Source organism: Terrapene carolina, unplaced genomic scaffold (assembly GCF_002925995.2).
Source record: "Terrapene carolina triunguis isolate 2854851 unplaced genomic scaffold, T_m_triunguis-2.0 Scaffold67, whole genome shotgun sequence".
Classification (NCBI taxonomy): domain Eukaryota; kingdom Metazoa; phylum Chordata; order Testudines; family Emydidae; genus Terrapene; species Terrapene triunguis.
The window spans coordinates 45,473,558-45,499,593 of record NW_020664418.1 but is presented as its reverse complement, the minus strand read 5'-3'; the positions used below and the strand labels follow the sequence as shown (position 1 = coordinate 45,499,593).

General features: G+C 43.9%; 3 protein-coding genes across 4 annotated transcripts in view; all 3 read left to right on the top strand.

Annotated features, from left to right (window-relative positions):
* Positions 1–2,335, top strand: part of PCSK6 (proprotein convertase subtilisin/kexin type 6) — a 121,872-nt gene extending 119,537 nt beyond the window's left edge. Inside the window, exon 21 of the mRNA XM_024214306.3 lies at positions 549–2,335. Coding sequence (XP_024070074.2) covers positions 549–676 — 128 coding nt within the window. The 3' untranslated portion in view covers positions 677–2,335. The remainder of the gene's footprint in view (positions 1–548) is intronic.
* Positions 2,336–6,195: 3,860 nt separating this feature from the next.
* Positions 6,196–14,346, top strand: SNRPA1 (small nuclear ribonucleoprotein polypeptide A'). The gene is made up of 9 exons (XM_026648371.1): positions 6,196–6,350; positions 7,091–7,238; positions 7,838–7,916; positions 10,698–10,744; positions 11,501–11,603; positions 12,179–12,258; positions 12,785–12,860; positions 13,279–13,372; positions 14,071–14,346. Exons 1-9 carry the CDS (start codon positions 6,269–6,271, stop codon positions 14,127–14,129), a joined length of 768 nt encoding a protein of 255 aa, XP_026504156.1. The 5' UTR covers positions 6,196–6,268; the 3' UTR covers positions 14,130–14,346.
* Positions 14,347–16,855: 2,509 nt separating this feature from the next.
* On the top strand, positions 16,856–24,905 carry SELENOS (selenoprotein S). Of its 2 annotated transcripts, none has more exons than XM_024214313.2 (6): positions 16,856–16,986; positions 17,316–17,450; positions 19,467–19,573; positions 21,196–21,285; positions 21,397–21,472; positions 23,800–24,905. In XM_024214313.2, exons 1-6 carry the CDS (start codon positions 16,908–16,910, stop codon positions 23,880–23,882), a joined length of 570 nt encoding a protein of 189 aa, XP_024070081.2. In that variant the 5' UTR covers positions 16,856–16,907; the 3' UTR covers positions 23,883–24,905. The 2 variants fall into 2 exon arrangements, with proteins under 2 accessions (XP_024070081.2, XP_024070080.2); XM_024214312.2 differs by having other exon boundaries at positions 21,397–21,475.
* The last annotated feature ends 1,131 nt before the right edge of the window (positions 24,906–26,036 follow it).

Sequence of the window (26,036 nt, the reverse complement as noted above, 5' to 3'; positions counted from 1 at the left end):
TGGAATCAAACCAGAGAATAGATGAGAGACATGTATAGGGACATAAGGAAAAATCCTTCAGCTGCACCTTTCCCAATTATCTACATTCCCAAGAAGCCCCTGGCTGTAGTCAACAAAATGCTCCTGATTCTTCATTCTTTCCTCACAACAAAAACAGGGAGAATGTTGGATGCTGTGATTTCATATTTATGGAATGTATAATTGACCTACTCGAATTAAATCAAGTTACAGAATTCCTGACCTGAAAGAGCACTATGATTTCTCCCACCTACACAATGATTGCTATAGAAACACAGGTTACCCAGCAAGGCTGATAAGCGTTTGCTTATTGCTCAAGTACACACACGTGTTTGCATTTCATTATATTTCATCCTTGTACTAATTCTCCCACTCATCGCAAAGTGTCTCCATTCCTTTATTACAAACAGGTGGCGATACCCCTAAAAAGTGACTTCTTTTCAATTCTCTCTCCTCAAGCACTGGAACAAATTGCATTGCCTGTTACTTGTGAGAGGTTGTTTATTTAAAATGTTAATCTGTTTTCTCAGATTCTCCTATTCCTGAACGCAGCCCCTCAGCTTTCAAGACTCTCTGTGAGATTGTGAAATCAAAAAAGCTCTGTGAAATGAAGCTATTCGTACAGTTATGCTGTCAGACATGTCTCATGGCTGGATAAAGTTCAATATCTGCATCCAGGAATTCCACCACCCTGCAAGTCCAGTTTGCCAAACCTTTAGGACAAAAGTTTATTTTTTCAACTTTGGGAGAGTTTACATGGTGCTGCCTAACATCAGTTTGATAGCTTTAATATCTCTGTCAATTTGTTTCTATAGCAACATAATGAATAGCATTAAATCTAGGTAGGATCTTATTCTTGGTAATTAAGGCCCCAAAGATACAAAACAAATGGCAATATTAATACTCTCAAATGCTTCTCATGGATGGGGACTGATGTGTGATCTAGACACCTCACCTTGTTTCTTAGTCAAAATCCTTCTGATTCAACCATTCCAAGGGCATAGCAGGAGATCAGGACTCGAAAGCACCAAGGATTTCTGTGTCTCTGAGAAGAAGAAGCTATTAATGGTTAAACACTTTCTGTTCTTCTATGTTAGCTCATGACTGATAAAAATCCACGTTACAAAAAAAGAGTAGTACGGTATTTTTCTGTTCTTTACATATGTAAAATGATGAACTGTGTAATCTGAACTAAATAATCAGCTCGATAAAAGCTCTAAAGCAAAGTATTCAGGTTACTCGTTGGCTTCTGTTGTTAACTGTTTCTGTCTGGCCATAAATTTGACAATAATTGGAGACTTGAGGATCATATTCAGAGTTGGTGTAAGAGGGACAATCCAGTGCCCCTGCTAGCGCTGTTGGAATTTAGCCCATAGTGTCTGTCGGGGCCCTCAACCTGCCAGCTGTTGCATGCAAGCGGATCCATGTCCCCGCACAGAGCCCCACTGATTCAATGGGAGGCTGGCCAGACATAAGAGTCCATCCACATGGCTCAGGAGTCTTATTTACTGAATCCATTTCTCTTCTGAAATAGTGATTAAGTTGTTGATGAACTCCGTTCTAATCATTGAAACCGGTTAGGTTCTTCCTCTCCTAGCTAAATGAGATGGTTTTCCTATATTTTTACCCTCCAGCACTTTGCATCAAAGCCTCTTCTATATGACAACACTTTGATGGACTCAACACCTCTCTCTAAGAAATCCCAATGCCGATGATCCGGTCAGGAAACGCCTTCCCTATCCAGCTCAGTTCTCTAAAACAAATCAGAATCTCTTCACTCTGTCTCCAAACAGAATGTCATGTGGTGTTTGTATAATTGTTTAAAGTTTATTTGGCTATGTTGTCCTGAGATTTTTTTGTAATAACTTATACTGTATTTCTCCATAGATTATTAATTATTATTGTTATTATTTTTATGGGAAGTGGGGAATCTTTTATGTGTCTTATTCATGTGTTTCCCCTTCTCCGGGACCTCTGTTGCCAGACTTTATAAAGATATTCTTTTCATAAGACATATGTAGACGATACTTCTTACGTTGCATGTTCTGATTTTCATTGTTAATAGTTTTAACAAGTTCAACCTTCTGCCAGCGAAATTCACAGTAAAAGCTTTATCAGTTCTTTATGAAGCAGGAAGAATCCGTTTTTTTTTTAATTCAAATTATTTTCACCCTGTCTGGGCCTGTCCAATAAAACCTCAGCCAGGTGAACAGGGGATGGCCAAATGTCATTGTTCATAAAACTGAATGGAGCAACAACCACGTAAAGGCAAAGCTTCTATGAACTGACCATAAAATTAATAAATTGTTTACATCTACTGATGAGTGAGTCTGTACTCTTTCCAAGATGCCAAAGTAAATGGATTTATCTTGTCATTCAGGCCAGAGTTAGATCAAGTCTGTGATGTTTCTGTGAAGTCTTTTTTATTTTGTTGGACACAGAAGCTGGATGGATCAGGGTCAAAAGTCAGTTTTCCGAGATTGTTTGCTGGGGAGTTAACTATGTACTTACTACTGGAGATGCATTTCTCTGCAGAGGGGCACACACCCATTCTCATTAACTATTACCAATGGCTTGTACCTCCAGAGGAAGCTCAGATCACGCAAAAATCCAAGGTACTTACTAATGATGATTTGCGCATAGCACTTTTCATCCTGAAGGCTCCCAAACTGCTTTGCAAACCTGCATACAAACCACACATAGCATGGCAGCTAGCAACACACAGCAACGGGACGGGATTGTCATGGCAGAAAGTGAAGAACATCTTATCACATTTAGGTAGGCATAACAAAGTTACCCAAGTTGGAATTTGGCCAGGACCTAGAGGTGAAGACCCCTCCGCCTAAGAAAAGTTCTAGGCAATTTTTAATGAGCCCTGGTGCTCAGGACCTTGCTTTTACCTGAAAGATCTACGCTCCAGCAGTATGGTGCCCTCTAAGGCCAGGCTGGGGCATCGTTTCAGTACTGATTCCGAGAGAAACAAATGCCCACCACTACTTCCTGCAGCACCTGGCTGTTCTTTAGTTCCCCATCCAGGCACTAACCTGGACAGCCCTGCTTATTTGGTGAGCTCTGTTGGAATTCCAGCACAAGGTGATATGGCTGCAGGCTTTGAACTAAATGAAAGTAAAAGCATTATCCTATCACTGCAGCCAGAGTACTAAACCAACATGCCTTGCTGTAACTTATCTAACTCCAGAGGATGGGACGTATATCATTGTGTTGGTGGGACAGTTCAAATGGACTCCCAGGCTCAGTACGGCTTTACTGTGGTGGTGTAGATCCAATTTTTGACCTGGCGAAGGCCTGGCTTCTTTGTTTGCAGGTGCAAAGCTTGAGTATTTGCACCTTTTTCAGGTAGGAAAGGGCACAAGTGTTCAGAGTTGTGCCTGCAGTTCAACTGTGGGTGCAAATTGTGTAGGTGCTTCCATGTGGAATTCAAGGTGGCGGTTTTAACTTAGCAGGCCCTAAAATGGTCATTTACTTGTGCGATTACTTCTCTCCCCATGACTTACTGCCACAGGTGAGATTAGCAGAGGTGTTCGAACTGGATCTCCCTCAGTTTATTTTCCCTTGGTGAAATTCAATGGCCTGTGTTTATGCAGAAGGTCAGACAAGACAATCACAAGGGGCCCTTCTGGCCTTAAAAATCAGTGGAGTTTTGCCATTGACCTCAATGAAGCAAGGATTTCACCCTATGAATCTATAAACATGATGAAGCTGAGTGGGGTGTTCTCTGTGAGGGGACCTGGGCTTTGGAATCCACCCCACTGCGGGCCACCAGGATCCAGATTTGTTAACCTTTCGGGCCTACTGCAAGGCCCGTCTTTTTCCTATTTGCTCTACAGCTGTTGAAGAGGGGGCTGTCCGGGGGGGTTAAATTTATGGACAGCCCTTTGTTTATTATGTTTGTTTTGTCATTTTTAATTAGCGGCCAGGAGTCCGGGGCAATGGATGGTTGGGTGCCTAGAGCTGTGCTTTATAAACTGAAGAAATAAATTAAAATTTGCACTCACAAATGGGAAGATGCCCCCTCAAAAATGTTCCACTTTGTGTATAAATATAGATGTGTTCACATTTACTGCATAATTCACTGTCTATTTCTAGTTCCTTTTGCTATATAGTATACTCGTTTTGACCAAGTGGCAGAAAGGGAGTGGAGAATGATCACAAACGCTGAGCATACCTAAAGCATGGGGTATAACAAGGAGGGGCTAGAGAGGGACAGTGGCTAGAGTGTGATGCTCTCTGCAATTCCCATTTGGCAGATTGTTCCTTGGGAGCCACCAGTTTGTTAGAGTAGCCCCCCGACTCTACCCTGAGCGCAGGGCCAGGCAGCAAATGAGGGAGCTGATCCAGCTCCCAGACTGGACCCACGTCCCTGCTGTGCCCAGCAGAGAACCTGCCCCATCAAGTCTTGCTGCACCAAAGCTGTGTGGCCCCATTTACAACTTAGTTAAATGTTTCCAGAACCTTGAAACCAGGTGAACAGCCAATGAGCTAATCACATGTCAACTTTCATTTTAAAAAGTGAATGTTGGTGAGTTCCCTGCATAAAGTGGAAGGAAATGAGTAAACGGGCAGGTGCCTTTAACAAAGGGGTGACTGTTAAAAAGTGCATTGCAGCTTGGACACAAAGGGAGAATGTCCCAGTGCTGCCAGCAGCATGTTTCCAGCTCAGCTCTCAAGGCCTGGAGACAGCAGCTGGTGGTAGAAAGGCCAACGTAACCTTAGCAAATACCTGAGCAGGAAGGTGTTTATGGGGACTGATGTTGTTCAACACCAACTTCCGGTGCTGTGTTTGAACTAAGCAAGAGCAAGCATCAGCACTTGTAATTGGAGGTGGCGGGGGCAGTTGCTGAACTGATGGTTCATGTACGTTCACGCTGGGGGAAGGTGTGGAATCTGTTCAGATCCAGCTGTGTCCAAAGGAAACAGCCGTTCTAGCCAGGATGCCGCCAGGCATTTGTACAGAGGAAGTTCTCTCACCCTTCATTACTTTCAAAAGTGGGGTAGAACAAGGTGTTAAGCAGCCCAGCACTCTATGGTCTCACGCACAGCTTTGCCAATGCACCCTGATCCTCACCTGCAGACAGCCTGACTATCCTAGTCCTGGGTCACCCCCCTAGTCTGGCAACACGCCTCGCTCCTCGCCTGATGTCTAATGCTAGTGCACCACCGTGTGGGGCTCCGTGAAAAGTCCGTTTGACAAGAGACAAATATTTTTGCCACAGAAAACTCCAGGCTTCCAACGAGGGTGTGACCAGACAGCAAGTGTGAAAAACCGGGACGGGGGTGGGGGGTAATAGGAGCCTATATAAGAAAAAGACCCAAAAATCGGGACTGTCCCTATAAAATGGGGACATCTGATCACCCTACTTCCAACTGACATCTCCCCCTTTCACCGATGCAGCGCCAGCCAGAGACTCTTGGCTTCATTGGATCCCAGGCAAGACCATGTGTCAAGGGGGGAGGGGGGACTTCCCACATACTTTTTGCATGTTGAAAGCACTTTGCGTACAAGAAACTCAACGCCGTTTGGAACAATCAATGCATTAATTTGTCTCGAAAATTCCCACATATTTAAGGCCAAAAGGCGCCATTAGGATCTGAGCTGCCTCACATGGCAGGAGGTTCTGACCTAATAGGGTGACCAGACAGCAAATGTGAAAAATCAGGACTGTCCCTATAAAATCGGGACATCTGGTCACCCTATCACCTAATGACGCCTGCAGCGAGCCCCTCGGTTAACATCATTGTAGGCAAGTATCGGGGGTAGCCGGGTTAGTCGGTTTCTACAACAACAACAAGGAGTCCGGTGGCACCTTAAAGACTAACAGATTTATTTGGGCATAAGCTTTCGTGGGTAAAAACCTCACTTCTTCGGATGCAAGTAACCAGTCAGATGCATCTGAAAAAGTGAGGTTTTTACCCACGAAAGCTTATGCCCAAATAAATCTGTTAGTCTTTAAGGTGCCACCAGACTCCTTGTTGTTATCCTTGTAGGCAGATTTCACATCTTGAGTGAAAGAGTTCAAGTGGGGGGGGGGGGGGGGGGGCTGCCCCCGTTGCTATGGCGTTGGGAGGCGGGGCGCAGAAGCGCGCGCTCGTAGGCTCGGCGCTCGGCCTGCGCCTGCCGGCTCGGGGTCTCGGCGCTCGGCCCGCACGGGGTTTGTCCTGCGCAGCGCGGCGCGGCGCGGCGCTCTAGGCCCCGCGGGACTCGGCAGCGGCGTGTGAGGCGCGCGGCAGGATGGTGAAGCTCACGGCGGAGCTGATCGAGCAGGCGGCTCAGTACACGAACGCCGTGCGGGACCGGGAGCTGGATCTGCGCGGTGAGGCCCCGACCTCGGAGCCGCGCGCCGGGGGCGAGGCGAGGCCTTGCTCGGGGACCGGCCCTGCCCGGGCGGGGGTGGGGAGAGGTTCGGGCCGTGTGTGTGTGTAGGGAGGGATTCAGGCGGGGGGGGGATTCGGGGTGTGTGCGTGTGTGTAGGGGGGAGGGGTTCCGCTCGGAGTGTGTAGGGGGGAGGTTCGGGCTGGGTGTGTAGGGGTTCGCGCTGTGGGGGGGGGGAAGGGGTTTGGGCCGGGGGTGTGTGGGGAGAGGTTCGGGCCGAGGGTGTGTAGGGGGGAGGGGTGTGTGTGTAGGGGGAGTTCGGGCCGGGTGTGTGTGGGGAGAGGTTCGGGCTGTGTGTGTGTGTAGGGGGGAGGGGTTTGGGTCGAGGGTGTGTGGGGAGGGGTTTGGGTCGAGGGTGTGTGTGTGTAGGGGGGGGGGGTTCCGCTCAGGCTGTGTGTGTAGGGGAGAGGGGTTCTGCTCGGGGTGTGTGGGGAGAGATTCGGGCTCTGTGTGTGTGTGTGTGTGTAGGGGGGAGGGCTTTGGGCCGGGGGTGTGTGGGGAGGGGTTCGGGCTGGGTGTGTGGTGTGTTGGTGGGAGCTTCACTCCAGTTGCGCGCGCGGGGTGATGTTATTTGCGGTTTCTAACATTCCTTGTTGAACCTGCTGCTTCCACCCTCTCACCCCCCCACCCCTCTCCCCCCCCACTGACTCCATCTAACCCTGGTCTGATGCTTGCCCCCAGGGTACAAAATCCCTGTCATTGAGAACCTGGGTGCCACCTTGGACCAGTTCGATGCCATCGATTTCTCTGACAACGAGATCCGCAAGTTGGACGGGTTCCCTCTGCTGAAGAGGCTGAAAACATTACTGATGAATAACAACAGGATATGGTATGGGGCTGTGGTGCTGCAGCATGGGATAGCTTTGGGGGGGGGGGAGGGTGTGTGGAAGGAGTCCCGGGGTGCAGCCAGTTTTCAGCATTGGCTTTTCCTTGTATCATTACAGTGGTACAGTTTACCAATGATTATTTTAATGGAAGAACGCAGCATGTTGCAATATGGAGCATCACTGTAGCCTGCTTCATTTTCAGTGTGCTTTACAGGCGCTGATCCTCATAACTCCTGGGTCCAGTCAATAAGTATTCTCCTCATTTTATGGGCAGGAAAACTAAGGCATAGAGTTTATGATTTGCTCAAAGCCACAGATACTCAGTAGCTTTTGTTTACCATTCGTGTGCTCAGACCAGTGAAAAATGTTTGGGGCATTGGTAAGTGGGGCACAAAATGGATGTGATCGGAGGTAATTTACAGTAGCAAATAAAGATCCAAACTGTTTTACTTGAAACGGGGTGAATGATTCCAAAACCTAGTGAACCTTTGTACATGTATTACATCTAAGGGTTAAAATGTGTATGCATGTTTTTATTATTAAAATGTATTACCAACCTAAATCAAATTTTGATTATTTTTTAAATATTAATTTAAATTAGTCGGATCGGTGAAGGACTTGAACAGGCCTTACCCAACCTTCAGGAGATCATTCTTACCAATAATAGCATTGTGGAGCTGGTAAGTTACTTATAAAAAAAAAAAAAAAAAAAAAAAATCAAAGCAGTTTGAATTATGCACATATTTGTATATGTTCTTGTTACATGGCTTTGTTGAAAGGTGAATAAAACTGCTTTAATGTATTAATCACAGATTATCTTTTCACAAGAGGATAATTTTTGACATGCAGTGAAACATAAGGTGTTACTGATAGAAGGTTTTTCTAGGAAGGGTATAACACAGTAACATGTAAATAGAACTATTTGCATGCAAATAGAAGTGTGTGCAGGATTGTGTATGGGACTGTGGCCTTCATTAGAATGTACCGTTTGAAGTTGGATATTGTGTTGTTTATTACAAAAAGGTCAGACTTTTCTTTAATTTTCCGGTTTGATTAGGCTCATGCCTCTTTTACACTTTTACGATGTAAAATGGGCATGGAACTTTAAAAGAGAATAGGAAGCTTTCACAAGGGTCACTTCATTGCTTTGCAGTTAAACAGCTCCAGGTCTAAACACACAGACTGAAAGAAGCAAAATCTTGTGAATTAAAAAAACCTGAAACGCTCGTTGTGTAAACTTTTTTTTCGTGGCTGTTCAGGAATCATGCAATATTTTTTCCTAGTTTGTATGTTAGCATTCACAAGCATGTAATGCAAACAGTTTTATTATATACCCTCTTAAGGCTAAATTTTGTCCTCAATTATTACACCTGTGCAGCTCCATTAGCATTGCACAGGCATAAATAAGGGCAGATTTTTGTCCTTGGTGTGGGACTTGAGGCAGATTTGAAGTCTTTGATGGCATGGTTAGGCCTTGCCTACACTAAAAAGTTTTGTTGGCAAAAGTTATGGCGCTTTAATTAAAGCGCTTTAATTAAAACCACTGTTCCGTGTCCACACTATGCTCCTTGTGTCGGCAGAGTGCATCAGCACTAGCAGCTCTTGCATCCATACAGAGAGCAGTGCACTGTGGTGGCTGCAGGGTGCTATGGGAAAGGTTTGAAATGCCTCCATGGGGCAGGTACAGCGTCACGTGTTGCAGGTTTCTGAATCCCATTGTTCTATGGGCATCCTAGTAGATTGTCAGCCGCTTTTCAACTGAAATGGGTGTGGGGAGAGTTGTGTGTGTCTGGGGTGGGGGAGAGAGCAGGCTGACCGACCTATCCTGAGGCAAGAGAAGGGGAACACCCCTCCTCCCCCCTCGTCAGCCCCCGGCTCTGCTCCTCACAGCAGTCTCTCCCGAAGCAGCCCACTCTGCCTGCCTGCCTATGGTTTTGTGATTCCGAGTTCTCCCACAGCCTCCTCAGCTGCAGGGGGCAGCATCCTGAGCAGCTCTGTGAGCTGAGGAATGTCAGAGCAGCAGGGCAGGCCATCCCCACAGCAGCAGTCTGCCTGCCATTGTGTTACTAGTACAGAACAGAAGCATTCCAAGATGGCAGATACTTCCCAGAGCTTTGAAAGGGGAGGAGCGCATGCTGCAGGGCAGCAAAGATCAAAACAGTCAGGGCAGGCATTGTGGGATACTGGTGGAAGCCAGTTACGTGGACAAAACAAACAGCAGTGTCTACACTGATGCTTTGTCGCTTTAACTTTGTCGCAAAAAGCTTTATGCCTCTCGTTGAGGCGGTTTTATTTTGTTGGCAAAACAGAGTTTTGCCACCAAAAGTAGCTTTGTAGTGTGTAACCTCCCTTGTTTTGTTGGCAAAAGGCAGATTTTGCCACCAAATCTCTGTAGTGTAGACAAGGCTTTATCTGCTTAAGCCTTATCTCCATGTGCTATTTATGGCCTAAGACTAAAACTTATTTTACCTCTTTCCCCCCCCCCCCCCCCCCCCCGTTATTTTTAAGGTATTTTTATCCTAATGATATTCAGAACATTTTAAAGCAATTGTTTCTTGAATGAAGGTTTATGCACCATGAGTACTTGAGATATTGTTAAGTACTTTGTTTATATTTCTAGAAAAAATATTTACAGGTAATTGTAAAAAATTACGCTCTTTCATTTGGCCAACTTTAAAAAACATAGTTTGAAATGAACATGATCTTTATCCTTTTTTATAGTCCGATATCCTTTACAGTAGCCCCATAGTACCAACCATTTTTGCTTACCCGCTATTTATATGAGTGCTTGGATATGCTAGAGCCGAATGATCTTCCATTACAAGTTTTGGACTCCTGTTAAGTTAGAGTAGGGGTAGGCAACCTATGGCACGTGTGCCAAAGGCGGCACACGAGCTGATTTTCAATGGCACTCTCACTGCCCGGGTCCTGGCCACTGGTCCGGGGGGCTCTGCATTTTAATTTAATTTTAAATGAAGCTTCTTAAACATTTTAAAAACCTTATGTACTTTACATACAACAATAGTTTAGTTACATATTATAGACTTATAGAAAGAGACCTTCTAAAAAGGTTAAAATGTGTTACTGGCACGCGAAACCTTAAATTAGAGTGAATAAATGAAGACTCGGCACACCACTTCTGAAAGGTTGCCGACCCCTGAGTTAGAACATAAGAACGGCCATACTGGGTCAGACCAAAGGTCCATCCAGCCCAGTATCCTGTCTTCCGACAGTGGCCAATGCTAGGGGCTTCAGAGGGAATGAACAGAACAGGTAATCCTGAAGCGATCCATCCCCTGTCACCCATTCCCAGCTTCTGGCAAACAGAGGCATGGGACACCATCCCTGCCCATCCTGGCTAATAGCCATTGATGGACCTATCCTCCATAAATTTATCTAGTTCTTTTTTGAACCCTATTATAGTCTGTTTTAAGATTACTTATTGTGTTCCCATTATTCAGGGTGAACTGGATCCTTTGGCAACGATTAAATCACTGACTTACCTGAGGTATGGAACCTTAATGTGTATGAACAGATCTTTTTAATGTACAGCTATACTTGCTTTTATAAAAATCTTTCATATTATCTTATGCTTACTATTAGCCACTGGCTTAGTTCTTTGTTTTGAAATGGCTGGTTTTTCCATTGGACCAGGCATGTGTTTTAAATAATGAATCAATAAACAAAATGCCCATTCGTCTACAAAAAATACATAGTTTTTAATGAGTGAAATTCTTCAGTTGCCACCAAATCTGTCAAAGTAAATAGGGATTAGCCACTATGTTTATATTAAGTGTGATGTAAGCATACAACCGTCTCTATTGTATATTTTACCTTCTCAGAATTGAAGTTTGAGATCTATTGTTTCAAAATACTCTAGATTAAATCTAAATCACATGTTGTTCAGCAGAGGGAATTGCATCAAGCCAGGAGTTCAATAAGAGATCATGAGCTAGAATTGGGGCGGGGGAGGGAATGGAAAAGTTCAGATATTTTTTTTGTTCTAGATATATGATGAATAATTACAGTTGTGTTTGTTTTCATTTTGAGAAGTGTTTGAACTTCTGTGCTAAAATCTTCTATAGTAAAATTCACTAAGCTGGTAAACTAGACTCTAAGAACAAACTTTCACTCTTTCATAGAGATCAAGAGCAGTGTTACTGCATTTATTTAGTGTGCAATCTTAAAGTTTAGCATGCAGCTTCTTTAAAAGAAGCAGTCTCTTGTATTCAGAATTTCTTTAAAATCTTTCTTTACTTCATAGTATTTTAAGGAACCCTGTAACAAATAAGAAGCATTACAGATTGTATGTAATCCACAAAGTCCCACAAATCAGAGTGTTGGATTTCCAGAAAGTGAAACTAAAAGTAAGTGGCATTTTTCCTAGCCTCTGTGTAATTAGGATCTTTGAGTTAGACATTTGTTCTTGTTTTATTTGATTGAAAATTTAATGGTGTTGCAATTTGTGCCCTCCCCCTGACCCACCAGTGTTTGTAAGCTACATTTACATCAGTATTGGTGTCTAATGAAATACATACGTTCGGGCAGCTTTTACTTTACCAGTTCATTGTTTCAATAGCTTAATTTAATAGCTTAAACCACCAGTGTTTAAGTACAATTTGGATCTTCTCTGTCCTTTTTAGTGTTCTGAGTACAGCAGCAGATCTTTAGTGAAAGAAATAGGAAATCCTCACACAAACCTCTACTCCATCTGAGGACGAAAAGGTGGGGAACTTCCTCTGGGAAGTGTCTGAGACTGCCATACTCAGAGTTTAAGCCTTTTTCTTATTGTCAAAGTGCTTCTAAATCTAGTGTTGAGACACCAGTCTTCGCTGATCCAAGAAGTCTTCAGCCTATTTATTTTCAAGGAAAGAAGCTATGCAAAATGCACATGATGTTCCTATTGAAATTAACTTTGTGTGTGTGTGTGATATCGCTGTAGGAGCGTCAGGAGGCAGAGAAAATGTTCAAGGGCAAACGGGGTGCACAGCTTGCAAAGGATATTGCCAAGAGAACAAAAACGTAAGATAAAGAGAACCAATTTAAACTGGCATTTGCCTTCAGAAACACCACCTGGGTTTCCCTGTGCAGCAGTAGAGAGTAAATTGAAATGCCACTTGTTAACAGGATGTCTTAATATCTCTGGTAGTGTGTCACCAGATATGCTGGCTCCAAACATCCTAGTCTTGGATGGTGGTGAATACCATTGCTCAGAAACACTTTTTTTTAAAGGTGACTTCTCATTACAGTCTGTGCAGCAGAACTCAGCTGTTCAGCAACATCCAAGTTAATGGCTTAAATCCAATGCATAATCTTCTTAATGCAGGAGGCCTGTTTCTCTTCATGAGCAGATAAAAGGGTGGGAGGTGGGGAAGCTGACCTGCTGGTGTTTCTGAAGGAGGCAGTTCTTCATTGTATCAGTTTGTTAACAAAGATAAGATACTACACTTGATTGAATGCAGTACTTCCAAAGTTTTAACTTTGGAAGTTAGAGAAGCAGATGTCATTCATGGGGATGCTAATAATATGCCTTTATTTTTCTTTCAAGTTTCAATCCAGGTGCTGGCTTGCCAACTGACAAAAAGAAAGCTGGGCCCTCCACAGGAGATGTTGAAGCAATTAAGGTAACATTTTTAGGACATGATGTACAGGGAAAACCGAAGTAGGGAAACTGCCTAGGATCAGAAATGTAGTGATGTTAGGTGCCCCCCTTACTGGTAACTGCTTACTCATAACTTTCCAAAGTAGCAGAGGAAAAATGTGTTCTGATCACTTATATACTGTACCTTTTATGTTCTGGGTTTCTTGTTGCAGAAATCTGTGACGTTTTATTGGACTTCCTTCTTTGTGTCCTTTTCTTGTTTAGTGACATCTTGTTCTGAGTTTAGATTTGACCACAGAGTAAGCCAACATACTGTAACTCTCTCTACAGTGCAATTTTAGTTGACTGTTCTTGAAGCAGATGTTTTTTACATATTAATTGCAGCAGCTTGTTAACATGTCGAATGAGTATTGATCAGCTTGTTGGTCTTCCCCTTTTAGAATGCCATAGCAAATGCTACAACTTTGGCTGAAGTGGAGAGACTCAAGGGTTTGTTGCAGTCTGGTCAGATACCCGGCAGAGAACGAAAAACAGGTAATCGTATACTTTTGTTACTTTTCTGTTTTGTCACAGAGTGACTCAGTAATATAAACAGCATGAATCAAAAGCATAACTTTTTAAAATTTTGCCTGGAACTTGACATGATCTCAATCAGTGGGTTGAGGTGAATGGGTTATGTAGTTGGAGATGGTTTAAAAAAGAATTGGTGTCATCAGTCAGTCTGATGCTATTTCCAAAAAGTTAAAAGGATGTAACAAGGGGGTGGATATTTCATGCTGCATAAATCAAGAAAGATGAACTTTTAGACACAGTGAAAGGATGCAGGAATATTAATCCCTTTTAGATGTAACACTTGTGAAGTATAGTTGAGTTTGACTAAAATCATTTGTGCAAAATTTGATAAACTCAAATACAGAAGCTTAATTTTCTGGGTCAGTTTGCTGACCATAAAAATACCAGGTAATCTGACCTTTTTAGACAGTAGAAGACATAGACTATGGGGAGTTTCTCAGTGGGAATAAAGCAAACTGCATATCAGACTAGGCAGTGGCAAGATCGGATGTTACCATGGGTATAACTCAAAACTGTGCCGTAAAATAATTGAACCAATAACTGTAGGTGAATGTGAGAATCTTCAAATCATATACCCCATCTGAAAAGTGGGGATAAAGAGATTAGTGTCTGTAAAGTCTTAACAGGTATTAAATAGCTCTGATGTATCCATTTTGTAGGACCCACAGAGGAAGTTGAAGAAGAGATGGAAGAAGACACAGTTCCCAATGGATCTTAAACGGTATCTTCAGGTGATCTGAAGAATGTGTAGTATTGTATCATTGTCTATGAATACATTTCCACGTTGACATAGTGTTAAGTTAATAACATTACCCCTTTTACAAAATGTATTTTTGTTACCTGAGGCGCTTTAGAAGTCCTATTGGTGTGTTTGAAATTTCCATTGTAAATTTTATACTGTACATGAAGTCCAATAAAACACCATTTCCTTTCTCTGCAGGCGTTATTGTGACAATTTATTTTCCGTGGGCCTAAAATGGATTTAATATCCTCGTCTTCCTTACGTTTCTCCCAGTTGCCTTTTCTTTAACTCACTCTTGATATTTAGTTACTGGTGAAATTTTTATTTTATTTTTTATTAATGGAGATATCCTATCTCCTAGAACTGGAAGGGACCTTGAAAGGTCATCGAGTCCAGCCCCCTGCCTTCACTAGCAGGACCAAATACTGATTTTACCCCATATCCCTAAGTGACCCCCTCAAGGATTGAACTCACAACCCTGGGTTTAGCAGGCCAATGCTCAAACCACTGAGCTATCCCCCCCCGTCTTCATATGATTTAAACTGTCAGTTATTAAAATACGAATATAAATATTGACAGTGCTATACACAACTGTGGGGAAAGCAAAAAATTACACATAAATAAATACACTGCCCATGGTCTATATTTGGTTAGCTAAAATGTAATTAACGAACTTTGAATTTAGTCAGTTGGCTAACCCTTATTTTCTTTTGAAAAAACGAGGTGTCCTTGTGGCACCTTAGAGCAGGGTTCAGCAACCTTTCAGAAGTGGTGTGCCGAGTCTTCATTTATTCACTCTAATTTAATTTAAGGTTTCACGTGCCAGTAATACATTAACGTTTTTAGAAGGTCTCTTTTTATAAGTCTGTAATATATAACTAAACTATTGTTGTATGTAAAGTAAATAAAGTTTTTAAAATATTTAAGCTTCATTTAAAATTAAATTAAAATGCAGAGCCCCCCGGGCCAGTGGCCAGGACCTGGGCAGTGTGAGTGCCACTGAAAATCAGCTCGCATGCCGCCTTCGGCACGCGTGTCATAAGTTGCCTACCCCTGCCTTAGAGACTAATAAATTTGTTAGTCTCTAAAGTGCCACAAAAGGACTCCATTGTTTTTGCTGATACAGACTAACACGGCTGCTACTCTGAAACCTAACAACAACAAAAGTTATGCATCTGTTAACTAGGGCCAAGACCTCAGTTATGTGTTATCCAAAGATCGCAGTACCAGCAGCCAATTAGGTCATTGGTTCATTCATTCAGCAGTCATCCTTCTCATCAGCACTCATGCAACTTGGTAATGGGAAGCTGTCTCCCATCTACGAAATGACCCTAGAAGATCTGTGTAACTTCTGTTAGCATAACTGTAGTATGTATAAAATCACCCATTGCAAAAACACTGCAATGTTAGAGCTCCTAAACCTCTTGCCCCACAATGCCTTTTCAGTCACCATGCTTGAAGCATGCCTTTAAAAGGTCTGAGTCAGCTAGACTCCAAAAGAGTAGTATGCTGATTGATCTGGCATGCTTATGCAGCAACACTCATGGTTGCAGGCTCTTCCCCTTGCAAGCCAAACCAGTGAAGCAGTAGACTGTCTGTCTGCCTGGGTGTAATGAACTAATGCCATCAAAAAGAAAAACAGGACAGATGTGCCTTGGAGCAGCCTGATTAGGGCCGGGGGTGGGGGCCTAGGAAAGAGTGAGCATGTACGCATGAGTGAGCATGTAAGAGTGATGCATAACGTTGTTAAAAACACTGATCTGCTGTTGGGAGCTCTGTTGAAGGACAAGCAGTAGTGAGTCCTAAAATGACATGCAGCCGTACAGAAGAGCATCTGGGGAGCGGACCCAGGAAGCTAGGATGAATATAGGCAGAGAAGCTGCAACTAGGGAAGCAATCTGGGAAATGAACTGTAGTCAGCTGTCTGAGAAGATTGGCATCCTGCAGCCAGCAAAGGAGTTAAGAGATGAAGAGGAGGGAGACTTGTTCTTAAAAGCTGATGCTAGTGCAAAGGAGGCTTGAAGTGAGGGCTGGGTGTAACCAGTGCCAAATCATGGCTGTCTCAGGCAGCAGAAGGGGTGTAAAAGAGTAGGTAACGGGCTGGCAGCTCGTGCAGCGAGGGATGCACTAGCAAATGCAGAGAGGAAGAAATGCTCCGTTCTTCCAGGCCAGTAACAGCTATTGGCAGGCCCTCTTCCTGCAAGTCACAGCCATTAGACACAGGGATGCAGATCTCCCGCAGCCCAGGACTTGGCCATGTCTTAAGAGACAGGGTCTTGGGGCCTCCACCCCCTGCAGCCCCTGTGGCAGCTGCAACCTCACTCATTCCCAGGGGAGGAGCCTGGGGCAGTAGTGATAGATCCGGGCTCCTCAGACTCAGAGCACCTCTTCCCTTTGATTGGTCTAGGGATACCCTCGCTTCCACTTCTGGATTTCTTATCATTGGTCTGAACGTCTGACAGCCCCTGCTGATTGGTTGAAGTTTTGGCCTCCCCCCCCCTATCGCTTGATTGGCCGCAGCTTCGATTCCTCTTCTTTTGATTGGTCTCTGCCTCGTCTCTTTACTGAGCGCCGCCCCCTGATCTTTCTTGTACCGCGATTGGCCGTCAGCAGCAGCAGCGCTGTTTTCTGATTGGGGGAGCCTCTGGCGACGTGTCGCCTTGCTCGGGGACGAGCCCCGGGGGGCGGGGCCGGCTCCCGGAAGTGGCGCCGAATACATCCGGTTCGCTGTGAGGGGAGGCCGCGTCTGCCGCGATGGATCTGGGCGGGGGGGCGCCGGGTCCCGGCAGGCCCGCGCTGGAGGAGGAGGGGATCCAGGCCCTGCAGCAGTCGGGTGAGAGGCCGGGCGGGTCGGGGCCCTGGGCTGGGGCAGGGGCGGCCGCCCTAGGGCCGGGCTCGGGGGGGTAACGCCCGCCCCGACGGGGCCGGGTCGATCGTGAGGGGGGATGGGCGCTGGGGCTAGCGCCGACCCCGGGGGCCGCCCCCCCCCCCAGCGCGCAGCCTGCCCTGGCCCGTGGGGGTGGCGAGGGGTGACAGGCCCCATACGAGTGTGTACTGGGGATGAGTCCCCGGGCCCACGGAGCCTCTTCCCCGGCAGCAAGTGGGAATCCAGCCCCAGCCTTGACACCTCCGGCTTGACGCGTCCGTCTCCTCTCTCCCCAGTGGGCTCGCTGCTGGCCAGCTACGGCTGGTACCTCCTCGTCGCCTGCGTCGCCGTCTACCTCGTCGTTCAGAAGCTGGCTGAAAAGAGGAGCGCCCAGAGGAGGAACCGACCCGAGGCAGCTGGGGCGCCGCTTGGTTTGTAAATCTCCGTTGGCTCTGGGGTGGCACGTTCGCTTGCCCTGGGAGCCTTCCGCTGTTTAGATCAGTGGTTCTCAAACTGGGGCTGCTGCTTGTGTAGGCAAAGCCCCTGGCGGGCTGGGCCGGTTTGTTTACCTGCCGTGTCCGCAGGTCCGGCCGATCGCTGCTCCCACTGGCCGCGGTTCGCCACTCCAGGCCAATGGGAGCTGCTGGAAGCGGCGCGGGCCAAAGGACTTGCTGGCCACCAGACCTGCGGACGGGGCAGGTAAACAAACCGGCCCGGCCCGCCAGGAGCTTTCCCTACACAAGCGGCGTCCCCAGTTTGAGAACCACTGATTTAGATCCTTTACAGTGGGTCCTGTAATATCTTGGAAGGCTTTCCAAAGTCGTGGCTATTGGTAGAATATCAGACCTGTGCAGAGCTTTATTAAACACCAGTATGTGGCAATGTTCTTGCTCTAAGGATCTTTTGAACTAACACAGATGTGATACCCAGGGCAACTTTTCAGGCGCCAAAGGTGCAGAGCCCTCCTTGGCGAGGAGGTCAGTGGAGGAAGGCTTAGTGAAAGATCTGGCTTTGAAGACTGGGAAGGCTTTGCCAAAGATGGAGGTTGGCCTGGAAGGAAAGGGGAGAAATAAAGGAAGCAGTGAGGAGTGGTGCTGCAGGAGAGCATAGAGTTTGGGGATAGTGGGTCTTGACTATGATCTTGAAAGCGACGTGTTCTGTATAGTGACGTATATGATAACTGTGGTGCCCAAATACTTCAGGGTTCATCACTACGGAAGTTGAGCACCTTTATAGAATTGACAGAGAAACTGCAAGATGTTTGATATGCTTTGCAAACCCGCCTGATTAGTATTTGCCAGTCACTTCCTTCTTCATATTATCCCATAGCACCATCCATTTCATATGTAATATGAGTGCGTAGTTGCCTATTGTGTATGCATCTTATCTCTTGAATTGTGGCTCTAGGTTGTAAATTGTATGCAGTCCAGGCTTTGTTTAAGTTGGATTCAAGCTGCTGTAAAGCATGAGGTACACTTATGGTGCTCTGTAAAGAGTAATTGTCTGCCACTGACTCAGGCTGGCACACTGACGGCGTGGAGTCTATTAAACCACCTATTGCCTTCCCATTGCATGCTGGCTTTCTTTCATAGGGATAACTGGATTTCACTGTGCAATGAAACCATACAGGAATCTTTTTTTCTAAAAGTTGTATTCCATTGTTGCAGGCTGCAATGGAAATACTAAGTCACAGGAAAAAAATGGACATGCAAAGCATCCAGTATTTTACCCAACTACTACTGAAACTTCTCTATCCAAACAATTGTTTATTCATGATTTAATACATATTTATATACAACTCATGCATATAAAATGTTAATACAGAGAAGTTTTATAAATAGAAAATGCTGAGTAAAATATCTGAGGGTTTTGTTGGAAGTCAGCCTTTTCCCCTGTGACACTTACAAAAGGCAGCAGGGAAAGAGGTGGATACAACAGGTGGTCTGTCTCAGGCTGTCTGCTTTCTCCTTGGAGGGAGGGTGTATAATATCTTCATAAATCATGCCTCTGTTGACAGAGCATGTTAGATCTTCCACTTTATTGTTATGATGAGACAAGCAGGAGCAATTGGAAAAGGAATGGGAGGGAGTCTGGACTGGTTTGTTAATGATTCCTAATAGAAAAAGTTCTGTATGTAGATGAAAGTGGATTCTCTTCAAGAGTATGGGCAATAGTTCTGAAATAATTCTTACCAACCAGTTTCAAACACTAGAATGGCAACTTTAAATTGTTGATGGGTGGGTTAACTTTAATGGGTTAATGATCATTCAAAAAATTCTAAATGGGATCAGCAGTTGGATCAGTATATAAGTTATTGGAAAAGATTAATTACAAAGTAAGCTTCAGCTACAGTTTCTTCCAGAGCAGCTATAAAGCTGTATGGTTACACTTCTGTATCAAGATTCTTTGAAGATCGTTTTGCCAACTTTTCTTCCGTGATCTCATAGAACCTGATGTGGTGGTGAGACGGCAGGAAGCTCTGGCAGCAGCTCGCTTCAAGATGCAAGAGGAGTTGAATGAACAAGCTGAAAAATTCAAAGAAAAGCAAAGACAGGTAATGTGAGGGCCAGGAGGACATTTATTTAGCTCTTTAATTTGCAGTCCAGTATTTATTTATTGATTGATTGATACAGAGTAGGTTTATACCTGACCAAATTGTAGAAGATATGTGAACTCCTGGATTTCTTCCATATTCTGTTTGGAAGAGAAGGCTTGGAAGATTACCCATGGCTTAAGGATCAAATGGTGAAGACTGACATGTATTCCATTTCTATTACTTCAAAGACTTTTGGCATAAGGAGAACAGTTGTCTTAAGCCCAAATGCTGAAGTGCTTGGTTGAGTTGAAGCTTTGATGATCTTGATCAGTCAAAATGAATAGATCTTGCTAATGTGCAGGAAATTAATTCATGCTGGACTATTTCCACTATTTGTTCTACTCCTTCCTGAAGTAACTGACTTAGTTAACACTTTTTTTCTCCTAAAACATACAATAAGAGAAAACTCTCTATAGGCCTGATTCTTTAAAAAGTCAGGCTTGGAGGCAGTGACTGTGATAGTGTGTGCAAACCCGGTTTTTGTGTATGGAAAAGGATGCTTACACTGGCTATATTAGCATGCCAGTTAACCACACAATTGCACATGGAATTTGTATGCTCAATAGCAAGCTTAATTTTTCAGGAGATTCTGAGTGCCAGTGCAACTCCATTAGGCCTTAAAAAGCTGTAGAGTACAACTTGCACTAATGAGGAATACCACATAATTCAGTGATGCTATCTCCTCTAGGTAACAGCATAGGAAAGCTAATAATCAGAATAGCAGTAAAGAACCTCACTAATCCTAGGTCACTTTATTTTCTGCCTGCAGTGAGTAGAGGTGGTAATATCTCTTTGTAAGTAATCTTCAAGTGTCGGAGTCCCTATCAGTGTAGTTTGATATTAGAAGAAATCCTGGTAGCCAAAGTCTAATGGAAAACTGTGTTCAGGAATAGCCATCTTTGAGGAAATCTAATCCAATGCATTTAGACCGAGTATTTAGACTGAGAGAGCCTTGCTTTCTTTGATTCTGGGCAAACTGATATACCTTTTTTCCTTTCCCTTCCTTAAGAATAAGGAAGTCTAAGTCTAATGTCTATTAGATAAATTACTTTAAGTAAGATTCTGGTGGCATTTTCATATGCTGATAATTCTGTCTATTCCATGTAGAAAATATGCTTTATTCTGCTTTTCAACACTTCATTTGAACAATACGTTTTCTTCCACCAAAAGCCTCTGATATTTTAAATGCCTTCATATCCATGTTTTGTAAAGATTTGCTTTCGAGAAGACCTTTTTTTGTTTTTGTATATTCTAAAATCTAGTTAGCTCTTTACTTAGCATTTCATTTTATTCTTTCAAATTGTCTTAACACATGGAAAAGAGGTGCAGCTATAATTTAAAGTCATATTCTTTCCCATCCCTGTGCAGTGTGGTTGGAAAGACTTGGATATTACTACTTTAGCTAAGGCAAGGAAAAGTAGGAATTGTATCAGTTTTGTTTCAGTGTTTGGTTTGATTTTTTTTTTCTTTGCTAAAATGGCAGCACTTTAGCTATTGGCTTTTTGGGGATTGTTCCAGTTAATTATACAGCCAAACAGTGTTACAAATTCTTCTTTCCCCGCCTCCCCCGTCCCCCTCAGCTTGAAGAAGAGAAGAGAAGGCAAAAGATAGCCATATGGGAAAGCATGCAAGAAGGAAAAAGCTATAAAGGAAATCTGAAACTGAACCAGGTAACTTTACTCTTCTTAAACATCACATGTTGCAGCAAATATCTTCAGTTAGATAACTAGCTGAAAACTACAAGTTGACAAGCTCTAAATAATTTTCATTTGTCTGAACAGCAAGAAATAGAATCCGCTGCTTCTGCCTCGTCAACAGTCCCGAAGCCTAAACCTAACAAAAAGCCTTTGCGAGGAGGTAGTAAGTATGAAACCTGGGTGTCTGTCAGTTATGGAAAATGAAATACTTATTCGCCTATCTAGATGGTTATTTTATACATGGGTGATTTGTCTCTTTTTGTTGAGACAGAGGGTAAGCTTTGATTCTCGATACGGAACATGTCTTGTTGGAGGATTCGTCTATTTGAGCACTGTAGTCAATACAAAGTCAGTTCAACTTTTTTGTAGCTACGTTCTGCTAAATGTTATGGGGAAAAATCTTGGGCCCTTTTGTATGTTTCTGTGTGGGGAAACCTGACAGTGTTACAGCCCCTTGAGAAAACTTTTTTAGCATGACTCAGAGACACTGTCTCCTGATATCAGAAAATATAGATTCTTATTAACTTTTTTTTTGGGGGGGGGAACGACTTCTTTTGGACAGGGTAAATAAAAGGAGCCATAGCATGCCGTCTGGTCTTTTTGTGTGTATCTCCGAGCACTATTTTTTTTAGATACTTCTCTTCTGCCATTTGTTTTATTTTACGCAAATGTAAGTGTAATTTTAGTTTAATACAGCATTTCATTTGCCTGACTGCTCAGATGCCACACTGATTGAGCCATGATATCACTACTATAGATAAAAGCCACACAGCCAGTCTCTTTTTTTTTTTCCTCCCCTCCTATATACAATGCACCTACTTTTCCTAATAATAGCCTAATTTGGGACCAATATTCTAATTGGTATTGCCATTGGTGATTGTCCAGATGATTCTACCAGTGAATGTACAAATGCAGAAGGAATACACCTTGAGAGTACAGCAGAATAAGTTACAATAGCTGCACAAAGAACCTGCACAACTTTAATAGGTTTAGTCAATAGTTCATTTTACTATTGAGTTGAAAATCCTACTTGAATGGGAAATTGACTGCCATCAATGCCAAACACGTTGTACGTTGTTTATCATCAGCATACTCTAGTAGTCTGTTACCGTGGAATGCCTAGCATTAAAACTGTTCTGAACAGGAAATGAGAGAATAACAAAGAATGGGCCACAGCTAAGCTAAGAAATTTCATAAAATCAGTTGGCTCCTTCAGTCCTTTCCGTACTGCCACCTGTCCTAGCTTCATCCCAGGCAAAACCCATGCTTAAATTACAGATTATGGAATTAGAGGGCTATATTCTGCTCATGAGGTAAACAAGGGTCAGTTGAAGAATCCTGCTGGCTGTTCTAGTTGCTGAATAAAATTCTGAAAATAGAGCTTTTAGTTGTCCAGTGAACAAGATAACTTTTGTAATGATGGGGAAAGTAGTGGAGGTTTGAACGGAATAGGTTGATATTAAAAACTGCTCAGTCAGTATAGTAGAGAGTAGTAATCTGCCTGCTGATCATGTGTGGACAAAATAATTAGACAAGAGAAATTTGCAAGCCTGTATCTTTCTTTCCCAAGTGTTCCCTTGTAAAAGGTAACTGGATCTGGTATTTATCACCTTAGGAGATCCAACTAAAACTCAGTGTCTATGTCTGGTTTATCTTATGAAACGGGAAAAGTAAATATAAAAACAAAATTGTCAAACCCATGGGGATGAGAGGCATGCCCTTCTCTAACACCAGTAGCAATACTACTTCTTTGCTTCTGTCAGAAGTTTACTTTAAACAGGTTACAGAGTTTAACCTTGCGGCGAAAAAATGAAGCTTAATGCTCTGCAATAATGAATGAGCAGTGCTACCTCTGTGATGCAGACTTTGTTATGTATAGTGTTATCACTGCAAACTACACATCTCACTTGTGCATTTTGGAAGCCCTGTGCGTCTTCTGTCACTTAATTTCTCTGTTGGAGTGAGCCAGACTTGTGAAATATGAATGCTGTATTGCAGGGGTCAGCAACGTTTGGCACGCGGCTTGCCAGGGTAAGCACCCTGGCAGGCCGGGCCAGTTTTATTTACCTGCTGACGCGGCAGGTTCGGCCGATCGCGGCCCCCACTGGCCGCGGTTCGCCGTCCCGGGCCAATGGGGGCAGCGGGAAGCCGCGGCCAGCACATCGCTCGCCCGCGCCGCTTCTCACCGCCCCCATTGGCCCGGGACGGCGAACCGCGGCCAGTGGGGGCCGCGATCGGCCGAACCTGCCGCGTCAGCAGGTAAATAAAACTGGCCCGGCCCGCCAGGGTGCTTACCCTGGCGAGCCGCCTGCCAAACGTTGCCGACCCCTGCTGTATTGTGATATGTAACCTTCTAAAATCGCCAAACTTCAGTTATTGATGACATGGACTGTTGGATTGTGTTACAAAATAACCCCCCTCTAGACTGGGGTTTACCTCTAACTCTCAATTGTCCATGTTTTTAGTATCCCTCCTCTGTCGTTGCAGGTTATAATCCTTTGTCTGGAGAAGGTGGTGGAACCTGTGCTTGGAGACCAGGTCGCAGAGGCGGCCCATCTTCAAGTGGATGAGGCTAACCTTACTGGTGTCTAACGACACTAGCAGGTCTAATCTGACCCACTATTCAACTGCCTGCAGCTTGCATGTCACAGTGACTCTTTGGGGACTTGGTTTAGTACAGGTGTAGACTTAGAAACAAATGTACATGACACACAGATTTTAATGTGACAGCTAAAAGCCCTGACACACTATCACACACAGGAAAATGGTTTATCCTTTTTTAACAGACTGAAGATTATACAGGGAGCAGAATGTCAATCAACAGTTGTCTTTCGCGTTATCTAGAGAAGAAGCATGGTCTATGGCTAAAGCACGTGACTCAGTCATGAAGTCTGGCTTCTATGCCTGGCTGTTCAGCAGACTGCCTGCGTGACCCGAGGCAAGTTGCTTAATGGTCTGTGCCTCAGTTTACCTCTCTGTAAAATAGGGATGTATACCTTCCTCACGGGGCGGTGCTGTGGGTCTTAATTCATTAATGTTCATAAAGTGCTTTGAGATCTTTGGCCAGAAGGTGCTGTAAGAGATCAAAGTACTATCACTAGTATAGGTAATCTAATTTTACAAAACTCTCAGTGGGCACCTACAACTCCAGTAGAACTGGAGTTTCAAAAAACCTGGGTGAGCTACAATAACCTACTATTGTAGTGGGGAGCACAAAGGCATATGGGTGACAGAGACCTGTAAGAATAGGGCTTGCCTGTATGATATTTCCATTCCTGGGGGCACTTCAAAAAGTCTGACTTAATGTTTCTGTTGGTTACTAAGTGCCAAATCTTTCAGTAGGCGACTTCGAGCATGGCTCCAAGGGCTCAGATGTCATGGGTTTAGTACAAAATTCCAATTATTATAGATGAGTCTCTGTGACAAGCTGCAGTGAATGATGTTGTCCTTATAAATGGTAAACAAACCAGTGAGGATCACTGATACTAGACAGTAGATGGGGGTTTCTTTCTATATCTTTTTTTATTTTAACAGCTTTGTAAAACGAAACACTGTAAATATTGAATATCATTGGAAATAAATTGTAAACTTAGTATTTGCAATACTGTGGTTTTTACAGCATCTTTTTACGTAGGAGGTACCTGTTCTAGTTCAATAGATGTGTCTAAAGCAAGATACTTCCTGAATTGTGTGGCTAGATTTTTTTGACTACTAATTCTGCTTTAATGCTTGGCCTGACATTTTGATAGCGCCTCTCATTGATTTTTTTTTAACCCTTTTAATTTTAATTGGGGGCTATTTCAATGCCAAATGTCCGTTTTCTAATAAATAAATAAATCGCCTTCAGGCTGAGACCAAATTGGGGAAAATATCAGGCTAAAAACTAAACGCTTCAGAAAGTTACAAATGATGGAAAATGGGGTAAAACAGATCCTCGGCAATTGAATCTTGTCCAGCCATTACAATTGGAGAGCTTCTGCTGAAAAACATATGGCAAGGGCCTTGTGCTTTCAAATGGTTGGAGAAGGTCAGTAGCTCTTTCCAGGCTGTAGTCAATGATCTCTGGCTTTTTGGGGTGGTGGAAATATCTTGGGCTGGTTAACTTGAAAACTAAAAGATCGTCAAATAGAAGAACAATAATTTATTACTTCTGTTGCTCTGATCTTGCAGTGGGATCCATTCACAGTGACCCCTGTGCTGATGACATCAGTGGGAACCTGCATGAGTCTAGTAGGTCCCCAGGCAGGATCAGGTCCTTCATCTGGAGGCCACTAGAGTAATTTACTGTACCATCTTGCTTCTCTCCACCAGAGGCACTGCAGAAATCTTCCATCATGGGCTGATGGCCTGGCTGTCTTCCATGCTGAATAGCTCAGCTGGATACAGAAGCCTGTTCTGTACCCTGCTGTCGGTCTATGCTGTGTGATGGTTACGGAACATCTGTGCTGAAAAGAGTCTACAGTTTGCAAATGAGTTTAATTCCAGCCTGTGTAAATTCTACATGCTCTAAACAGTAAGTGAAGAAAGAGTGTAGGCTCTTCATCCTTTTTTTTGGCATATATTCAGTTGTGTGGGTGGACATAGTGTTGATCCAAAGGCAGCTGATTTATAAGTGTCCCACCCTCTTCAGTACTTTGTCAGAGAACTGAGTGGCTTTGGCTAGTCCTTCTTTGTGTTTCTTGCAAGATAAAGCATGAGAAGTTCCCATCAAAGGCATATGGCAA

Coding starts and splice junctions, on each gene's coding strand:
- SNRPA1 (XM_026648371.1), top strand. CDS start 6,269: ATGGTGAAGCTCACGGCGGAGCTGATCGAGCAGGCGGCTCAGTACACG. Junction 11,604..12,178: donor TCCAGAAAGTGAAACTAAAA/GTAAGTGGCATT, acceptor ATATCGCTGTAG/GAGCGTCAGGAGGCAGAGAA. Junction 12,861..13,278: donor GAGATGTTGAAGCAATTAAG/GTAACATTTTTA, acceptor TTCCCCTTTTAG/AATGCCATAGCAAATGCTAC.
- SELENOS (XM_024214312.2), top strand. CDS start 16,908: ATGGATCTGGGCGGGGGGGCGCCGGGTCCCGGCAGGCCCGCGCTGGAG. Junction 19,574..21,195: donor TCAAAGAAAAGCAAAGACAG/GTAATGTGAGGG, acceptor CGTCCCCCTCAG/CTTGAAGAAGAGAAGAGAAG. Junction 21,286..21,396: donor GAAATCTGAAACTGAACCAG/GTAACTTTACTC, acceptor TTGTCTGAACAG/CAAGAAATAGAATCCGCTGC.